Source organism: Cololabis saira, chromosome 2 (genome assembly GCF_033807715.1).
Source record: "Cololabis saira isolate AMF1-May2022 chromosome 2, fColSai1.1, whole genome shotgun sequence".
Lineage (NCBI taxonomy): Eukaryota > Metazoa > Chordata > Actinopteri > Beloniformes > Belonidae > Cololabis > Cololabis saira.
In genome coordinates, this window is record NC_084588.1 from 50,795,710 (window position 1) to 50,805,261 (window position 9,552).

At 39.9% G+C, this 9,552-nt stretch overlaps 1 protein-coding gene across 1 annotated transcript; it reads right to left on the reverse strand.

Annotated features, from left to right (window-relative positions):
• Window positions 1-776: 776 nt before the first annotated feature.
• On the reverse strand, window positions 777-9,510 carry mrps11 (mitochondrial ribosomal protein S11). Its single transcript, XM_061711592.1, has 6 exons — window positions 9,342-9,510; window positions 9,137-9,235; window positions 7,742-7,840; window positions 6,780-6,909; window positions 5,745-5,810; window positions 777-945 (listed from the first exon to the last, which is right to left on the reverse strand). The coding sequence occupies exons 1-6, from the start codon at window positions 9,428-9,430 to the stop codon at window positions 838-840; spliced, it is 591 nt and encodes a 196-aa protein (XP_061567576.1). The 5' UTR covers window positions 9,431-9,510; the 3' UTR covers window positions 777-837.
• Between the last annotated feature and the right edge of the window lie 42 nt (window positions 9,511-9,552).

Genomic DNA, 9,552 nt, shown 5'->3' on the forward strand with positions numbered 1-9,552 from the left:
TCATACATTCTGGATTCATTACAAATCAACTGAAATATTGCAAGCCTTTTATTATTTTAATATTGCTGATTATGGCTTACAGGTTAAGATTAAGATTCCCAAAATATTCAATTTTTTTTGAGATAGGATATTTGAGTTTTCTTAAACTGTAAGCCATGATCAGCAATATTAAAATAATAAAAGGCTTGCAATATTTCAGTTGATTTGTAATTAATCCAGAATGTGACATTTTTGCATTACAGAAAATAAAGGACTTTTATCACAATATTCAAATTTTCTGAGACAGTCCTGTATACAGACAAACAATCAGACACACTCACACCTACGGGCAATTTAGAATCATCAATTAATCTAGCATGCATGTTTTTGGACTTAAAAATTGACACATTTATATAAAAAAAAAAAAGGGGGGGGGGGGAAATAAGAGTTCCAGGCGGGGGTCCCTGCTCTTGTTTTCCTGCTGTAAGCAATATTTATATCTAGTATATGAATTAATGGAATATTTTATGACTGATTTGTTGCTTAGCAGCTTTTAAACCCCAGCAGAGTCTGAAACAAACTCCACCAACATGTAAACTGTTCCCCGGGCTGTGATGTCCTGCTCGGATGCGGTCGCCATGACGACCAGCTGTGTGAAGCTCCGTGCTCTTTACTCTTCACACAGTCGGTCTTTAATCACACATCAATCTGCTGATCAGACGCCGCTGCGCCGCTCATTAATGATGCCATCTGCAGTTACTCCCCCCCAAGCAGGTACGGTCAACTCGGAGCCAGAAGAAGTTGCACAACAAAACACTTTATTAGCATCACACATCTCGACGACAGCGTCCTCCGGCATCACGTCCTCCGGGCTTTACGCGGGCGACACCCGTTGTGAGGGACGGGCGTGTCGTCGGTGATGGACACGACGTCCAGGCCTCCCATCGCCAGGCCTTTGATCGCAGCCTGTACGGCGGAGGGAAGAAAGAAATGACAGAAAAAAACACTTTTAGCCTTTAAAAAAGCTGAAAGGAACAGACGTGTCAAGTAACAAAGTACAAATACTTTGTTACCTTACTTTAGTAGAAATTTTGGTTATCTATACTTCACTGGAGTAATTATTTTTCAGACGACTTTTTACTTTTACTCCTTACATTTTCATGCAATTATCTGTACTTTTTACTCCTTACATTTTAAAAATAGCCTCGTTACTCTATTTCATTTCAGCCTTTAATAAAAACTATCCAGTTAAATTGCTCCACCCGGATAGAGTGAATTTGGTTGTGGTTGTTTCAGATGTTCTTGTCCAGTTTTGTTCTTACATCCGTTCCCTCAGATTCCTGCAACTAAACTTGGATGTACATTCCAATAAAGGTTAGGATAAATGATAACATGAACATGAAGTTTGACTTTTTGCACCATTACAATACTTATAGGCAACTAGTCATCATATCTGCTGCTCTCTGAAACACATGTTAATGCTCAATAGTACACATATATGCTTCTTTAATATATTTGCATTATACTAAGATACATTCATTTCAATGGCTTTTTTCCCCCTTACATTACTTTTACTTTTATACTTTAAGTAGTTTTGAAACCAGTACTTTTATACTTTTACTTGAGTAAAAAACTTGAGTTGATACTTCAACAGGAGTATTTTTAAACTCTAGTATCTATACTTCTACCTGAATAATGGATGTGAATACTGAAGACACCTCTGGAAAGGAACCAATCAAGACGTCTTGGCTCTTTTAATTAGCCCCGTAATAAAAAGGCCTGAGATTCAATCGACGGCTGCTCCTTCAAGCGGTGACGGGTTTACTGGAGCTGAACGGCCACTCAGAACCCGCGCAGGACCGGATTAAAGCTGATGGAAAACAGGTTTCCCTTTCATACAATCATGTTGAGATCCTGCTGTTCCCCTTTTATAAAAGTACAACTTAAATTACCGGCCACTTAAACATGTCGACAGCCGTCACTGCCACATTCAAATAAGCCATTTTCACAGCTTAAATAGGTTACACATAAATATAACGTTTTACTGGAAAACTGTAGAAGGTGGAAGTACGGACATTTATTACACTTTTAAATCAATGCAGTTCAAATCTTAAAGTTCCAGCTGAAGTGTGACGGAGGAAACGCGGCTCAGGATCAGTGTGTTTCTCATTATTGTCATCGTGCAAACATCTAAACAGCTCTGACACCCTCAGAGATCTAGAAGAGCATTTCAAAATATCTCCAAATTATGTTGAATACATTATACGCATCTGAAGACATTTTTCTGTGCAAATGATGTATAATTTACACCTTCCTACTGACTTACTGACAACTTGTACAGCAAATTAAGCCCCAAAGCAGATTCTCTGAGGACTTCCTTCCTGCAGTCCTTTATTGCAGACGGATTGTTGGTTAGAGCAAATCTCTAATGTGTAGGTGAAGGTATAGTACCAATATTATACTAACTCTTTAACGGCTGTCTCGGACCAACGCCTCTGGATTATAATGAGAACACTCATACAAGAACTTTTGAAGAGTCTATTATAGGGCTGAACGATTAATTGCATTTGCGATAATATCGCGATGTGATAAAACTAGATTTTCTAACCGCAAAGGCTGCGATTTGACCAGATCACGTGATCTGGTCACGTTGGTAGGGAAAAAAAGTCAACAGTGCCGCGTGTCCGCGTGTAACCTAAATCTACCATGGCCTTGTTAGTTTGCTGGTGGTTTTTTTTCTCTCTATGATTTTTGAGTTATTCATGAAGAAGTTCTGAGTTTCCTGTGAGGAAGGTTTTTTGTTCCCTGTGGGAGTTTTTCTGTGTTTTTCTATTAAACTACGCCTCGTTTTGGCTAAAGTTTAACCCGGTTTGGTGTCGTGTGATTGGGTTCAGAGAACGACCCATAACACTCGTGTGTACAGACGTGTAGGGGTGGGCAAAAATATCGATATGGCAATATATTGCGATACTTTTCCAGCCGATTCAATATCGATATTCAAAATTTGAATATCGATTTTTTTTTTTTTTATATTTTTTATTCCCGATTTTTTTCCCATTCTATCACCCAGTGCTCCTACCTAAGTGACAGTCCTGGGCATTGCCACTCTCTACCAACCCTGGGAGGGCCCTGCACTGAGCTCAGGTTTTATTTCATTTTATAATTTATTTTTTATATAACACAATTGCCTGTCCTTAAAAAATGAAAAATAATGCACAGAGGTTTATTTATTTATGGATTTATATCTATACTGACTGATCACTGTGCCTGTCCTTGGTTTTAGTACCATCTTTCTTGTGTTTATTATCATTTGCCACATAATTAAAGCAACCTCATACTAAATTTAATGTTAATTTCATATGATGTAAATAATATGAAAAACATATACAAATAAATTGTAACTTTAGCTTGTATAGTTATAATAAAACATTGTTTTGACTCAGTTTGTCCCATGAATTGTCACTATAATCTGATGAACGTGCAACTCGGATTTTAAGATCCATCACTATCATCTGATGTACATTTATACAACTTGGATTTTAAGATGTGTAATGCATTTTTAAATTTTTCGGTGAACTATGTAGAATATAATAATCGGGATATCGCATAATCGGGATATCGCAATGTGTATCGTATCGTGGCTCAAGTATCGTGATGCGTATCGTATCGTGAGGTCCTTCCCAATACCCACCCCTACAGACGTGTGTAGACGTGTTAAAGAGGTAAAGACACACATTTGTTTTCTTTATTGTTGTAATCTGTGCTTTAAATGAATCTGACATTGTTTATTATAAAACAGACTGATTTATTGCTTGTGTAGTTGAAAAATACATTAGAACAGGACCTTGAAAAAATAATCGCATATTAAATCGCAATATTGAGGAAAAAAAGAATCGCAATTAGATTATTTTCAAAAATCGCTCAGCCCTAATTAGTGTGTAAAAGTCTGAATTTAACCACGATAGTCTCCTGTAACAATCCAGAGAATATCCACCTGCATCCACCTGCTCACCAGGAGCTTATTCCTCTCACACGTCACCTCATCCTCCGACATGCTTCAATGTTTCACGTCAGGAAAGATCTCATCCACCATGAAAAGCTTCCCCAGATGTTCGTCCGGTCGTCGTTCCTACAATATACTGACCCGTCGTCTGTGATCGGGGAACTTAACCAAGACAGTCAGAGTAGCTGATAAACCTCCAGAGTTTTTCAGCTTTTAGCTGCGACACCATCAAACCGCTTTGCTGCACATTAATCACATAATCCCAGATTATTAGGGAAACAAGTCGAGCACGTGTGAGATACTTGACTCGTGTGATGGAGCGGCCGGACGTGACACGCTGCAACTATTCTCCAAAGGAAATTAACAAGAAAATGAGAGTGACCTCATCAATATCTGACCGTGCGACGTGAAGCTGAAACGATGAATCCTTTTATTACTTTACCGTCTGGAATAAGTGATAATTCTAGACATTAATCAGGCCAGAATCTCATTAAGTGCGTGATCCAGATGTGCAGACGTGTTAATTCCTGCGGTTGTTTGAGGCAGCGACGGGTTTAACGAGCTGCAGGAGGAAGATTCTCTCCCACGGAACCTGAGGAGCATTCACTTTCTGATAACTTTAACTCCATTTATACGGTATTAATGGAAGAGTATGATCAACTCTTTGGGTGATGGAGAAACATGAATAAATGGCCGGATCACGGCGGTGAAGGGGACGTGATGTTGCTGTGAGTCATTAAATCAAACTTAATTTGCCAGTTCTATTTGTCAGACAAATCATTTAGGATATTTAATTACCTGACAAGTCTCTGCAATGCTTTCACCTTCATCAGAAACATGTCAGGTAATTAAAAAACGTACACTATTTGTCTGACAGAAAGAACTAGCAGATTAAATGATAATCCAGAAACAAAATTAACTTAATAATCATTAAATCAAACTATTCTCTGAGGCGTGTAAATATGAGCTGAGCATCTCATTTAAACCAGTGATGCACCAAAATGAAAATTTGTGGCCGAAACCGAAAATAATAATAAACACTTGGTCGAATACCGAACAATACCGAACATGGTTCTTCAGCAGTTTTTCATTTATTTTGCCAATTTTTTCACCATTGCCTAAATAAATTTGATTTAGGCTTTTCAAAGAAAAAAATCTTTTACAAAATTACAAGGTAGAAAATATTTATTGAACATAAAAAACTGAACATGTTTTAATTTCCCAGCATTATGTTGTTTTGGTTCCACCTCCTGGTGAATGTTGGTAAAATTCTTATGTGGTTACTTTTTGGTTGGTCAACGATTTATGTTTGTGGTGCAACCGGTACGGGACGGAGCGGCCAGTCTATTTCCTTATATTACAACGCCGTTATTAATTGTTTTTTTTCCCACTTATTCCACCAAACGTGTTTTTTTCGGCCGAACAATTTCGGTTACCGAACAATCGGTGCATCACTAATTTAAACCAGTGCTCTTCAACTCTGGTCCTCAGAAATCCTGCATGGTTTACATTTTACCGCCATCGGCTCATTATCAAGGTCCACAAAAGTCTGTTTCTGGTCCAATAACTGGAGCGAAGCAACATCTAAAACATGCAGGGCGGAGGTTCCTGGAGGACCAGTTACCCCTAAACATCTACATATTATCTTATGTTGAATGATGCTAGCAGTCAAAGTTTGTAAACTTGGCTTAAAACATAAATGTGTGTTTGGTTTTGATGGCAATGATGTCAGAGGTTTGAAAAGGTCAAACCAGTTTCTCACCAGACGTCCAGGACCGATTCCTTTGACGACGACACGGACGAATGTGACTCCCTTCGCTGTGGCTTTCTGTTGGGACGAGAGGACACACATGAGATTACTGTGTGTGTGTGTGTGTCTGTGTGTCTGTGTGTGTGTGTGTGTGTGTGTGTGTGTGTGTGTGTGTGTGTGTGTGTGTGTGTGTGTGTGTGTGTGTGTGTGTGTGTGTGTGTGTGTGTGTGTGTGTGTGTGTGTCTGTGTGTCTGTGTGTGTGTGTGTGTGTGTGTCTGTGTGTGTGTGTGTGTGTGTGTGTGTGTGTGTGTGTGTGTGTGTGTGTGTGTGTGTGTGTGTCTGTGTGTGTGTGTCTGTGTGTGTGTGTCTGTGTGTCTGTGTGTCTGTGTGTGTGTGTGTGTGTGTGTGTGTGTGTGTGTGTGTGTGTGTGTGTGTGTGTGTGTGTGTGTGTGTGTGTGTGTGGCATCCATGTGACTTCAATAAAATCTGTGTTTAATATAAAATGCTAAAACATCAAGATGAGAAACCTAAAGCTGTAAATGCTTATTCTACACGTCAGTCTTTTCTAACACAAAACCTTGTCATTTCTATCATTTAAAATTCTAACCAGATCAGAGGTCAGATGATCCAACTGAGATATCGGTTGGTTGTTTTGATAAATGGAATTCCCCCACTGCCTTAACTGCTGATTAAAAACATGTTTGCACCTTTCTGGGGAGATCATTTTAATTTTTTCAATTCAATTTTATTTATAAAGCGTCTATTACAACAGAAGTTGAGACTCCAGGATCTTTCCAGAGACCATAACATAAACCCCCCAGCAATTATTACAGAAACATAAACAGTGGCAGGAAAAACTCCCCTTTAGGAGGAAGAAACCTGGACCAGGACCTGGATCATAAAGGGGAAGAAACCTGGACTAGGATCATAAGGGGGATCCTCCTACTGAAGACCAGCTGGGCAGAGCAGGAAATGAGGGGTCGCAGACGCCGTCCCGTACAACAAACCCGTGAAGTTTCCTCTGGTTCCTGAACGAGGGGAACTCACCGCAGCCGCCGAGATTCCTGCAGTCTGAGCCGCGATGGGCGTGGATTTCTTGATGTTCTTGAATCCCTCGGTGCCGCAGGACGTCCTGACCAGAGACAGGCCGGCGCTGTCCGTCAGCTGGATGTGTGTGCTGGAACGGGACAGAGACGGTTACTCCCCGGCTCACACAGCACGACACATTTCAACTGTCCCAAAAACGTCTCACAGTCACCCCTTTCCCACCAAACTGGGGCCGGATTCACAAAACATTCTTAAGAAAAAAAATCTTCTTAAGTGTCATTTTTTTTTCTTAAGTTCAGTCTTAAGAAGAAAAAAGAGAAGAATTCATATTCTCCCAAAAAGTTCTAAGTATTTTCTCAACTTTCTTCTTAAGAAAAAACAGAATAAATGGTATTCTTGAAATAAAAGTTCTCAAATTTGTTCTTGACTTTTTTCTTAACTTTAAGACAACCTTGACCTGTCTTAAAATTTCTTCTGTGAAAAGGTAATACTCTAATTTCACCTTTTTCAACACATTTTGGACAAGTTTAGACTAGTAGGTCATAGTTTGAGATTATTATTAAATTACACAAAGACCGGCCGGACGTAGCGCGTGGAAGGATCACGTTATTCCGGCCGGATCCTCCCCACCCCATCTGGCCCCGGTTGGCCAGAGGGGGCATGTATAGCCCAGGACTGTGTGCATGTTTTTGTGAGGGTAGCTCACATTAGCTACCCAAGGGAACACGGGGAGAACATACAAACTCCACACAGAAAGATCCTTTCACCAACCCCACCCAGGGTGTGGTGCTGAAGTCATGGGGGAACTTAACATGCACTCAGCACCCACAGCGTCCCCGGCGGGAATCGAACCCAGGACCTTCTTGCTGTGAGACCGCTGCAATACCAGCTGCGCCACCGTGCCCTTAGAATAGGTTCCCTTTAAATCAGAAAAAGAAAGGACTCCCTCTCGTTGGACCCACTTGTTGTACGTGGCTTTGATGTGGAGGATGGGAAGCTCCTCAAACTTCTTCCCGGCCCACCGGAGCGGGCTGTCCTGGCCGGGCAGGGGGGGCAGGAAGCTGCAGGTTAGAGAGCAACACAGAGGTTCTGGGATTATGGAAAACTGCTTTTTTATTTGTGAAAAACAAACCCATGTGACACTAGAATAAATACATCAGATTTTAGTTAAATCTGACCTTTGATTGATTTTTGATTTGGAGTTTTTTTTATTTCGGTCCATTTGGATACAACATAATACAACATAAAAATAGTCCAATATTTTAAATGGCACCGGAAAGGTATAGGCTGAAGCCAAGGCTTATTATGCCTACCCTTTTATGAACCTCTACTCAGGAGGTTTTACACAAAACAAAACAAATAATTTGGGTTCAAACATTGAAAAAGAATGTATATATATCGACAAGTAACAAAAGGTATCTAGACAAGAAGCAAAGACAAAAAAACAAAGATGAAAACAAAACAAAAAACATACTATAAATTGCAAGAAGTGATAAGTGAAGTGGTTCTTGGCTAGAGACTGTACAGCGCTGGGAGCAGAGGTTATGAGTAGGATGTGTAAAAAAAACAACAAAATAAACAAAACATTTTTTTAACATACCAAGTTGGCTAACAGGGACCTGGTATGATGTGGTGCTGCTTCACCAACTCCTCGGCTAAACGGCCGCGGAGAGCGGTCATGCAAACACTTGCTTCAATTTGCTACTATCATGGTATTTATTATAATAATCATATCAATGTTTTATATTTATTTAATATTTTATTTTTGAACTTATTTTTGAATTTGGTTACAGTAGTGCATAGTTTTAGTTCATCTTCTAAATTATTCCATAGCTGGACCCCCTTTATTGATATACAGTTGCTCTTAGTATTGGTCCGTACAACCATTTTCTTAAAGATACATGACCCCCTAAGTGGATATTTGGACTCCCTAACTTCAAACGGCTCCTGCATGCAGGGTGGGAGTATATTATTGTGTGCCTTGAACATGATGAAAGCTGTATTAATGTCCACTAGGTCCTCCAATTTTAGGGTGAATGTTTTAATAAAGAGTGGGTTGGTTGGAGCAAGGTAGTCTGCATGGTTTATGATTCGTATTGCTTTCTTTTGCAGCATGTATAGTGGTTTGATGTTTGTTTTGTAGGTGTTCCCCCATAATTCCACACAATAAGTTAAGTATGGAAGTATGAGGGAGCAGTACAGTATGTAGAGTGTATCGCTGTTCAGTATGTGTTTCATTTTGTATAATATAGCAATTGATTTGGAGATTTTTGTTTTTGTGTTATTGATGTGTAGTTTCCAGCTCAGTCTATGGTAATTCCCAGACATGTATGTTTGTTTACTCGTTCAATCTCTACCTGAACTCCTTCCCAGACTTTCCTGCAGATGTTTCATTCTCCTGCTGCTTCACCAGGCTGCTGCATGCAGCTCTCTGCAGCACAAACGCTCTGCTCCATCTGAGATCAGATGAGATATAAAAGAGGACAAAATAAGACAAACATGTGGAATTGTGAGGAAATGCATTAGCCTGAGCTAACAAGTGTGGAGGAAATAATCACTTACAGAGATGGTCCGTTTACATGTACTGCTGCTGCCAGCTGACGACCAGCGGTGTTCACAGAACTGACTAACACACAGCCGAGTTTAAACATTTTCTACAGGTTCATAAAGACATTTAAAAGCCTGAAAATCTTCACAACAAACGTGACATTGAAGGTTCTGTAAGTCCGGACTGGACCACTAAAACCTGTAGGGGTTTTAACGGTCAGAAATA

Bases quoted from the DNA above. Each gene is read 5' to 3' on its own strand.
- mrps11 (XM_061711592.1), bottom strand. From the start codon at position 9,430: ATGTTTAAACTCGGCTGTGTGTTAGTCAGTTCTGTGAACACCGCTGGT. The intron at 9,236-9,341 runs GTAAGTGATTAT...ATCTGATCTCAG, and splicing joins CATGTAAACGGACCATCTCT to ATGGAGCAGAGCGTTTGTGC. The intron at 5,811-6,779 runs GTGAGTTCCCCT...TCGTCCCAACAG, and splicing joins CAGGAATCTCGGCGGCTGCG to AAAGCCACAGCGAAGGGAGT.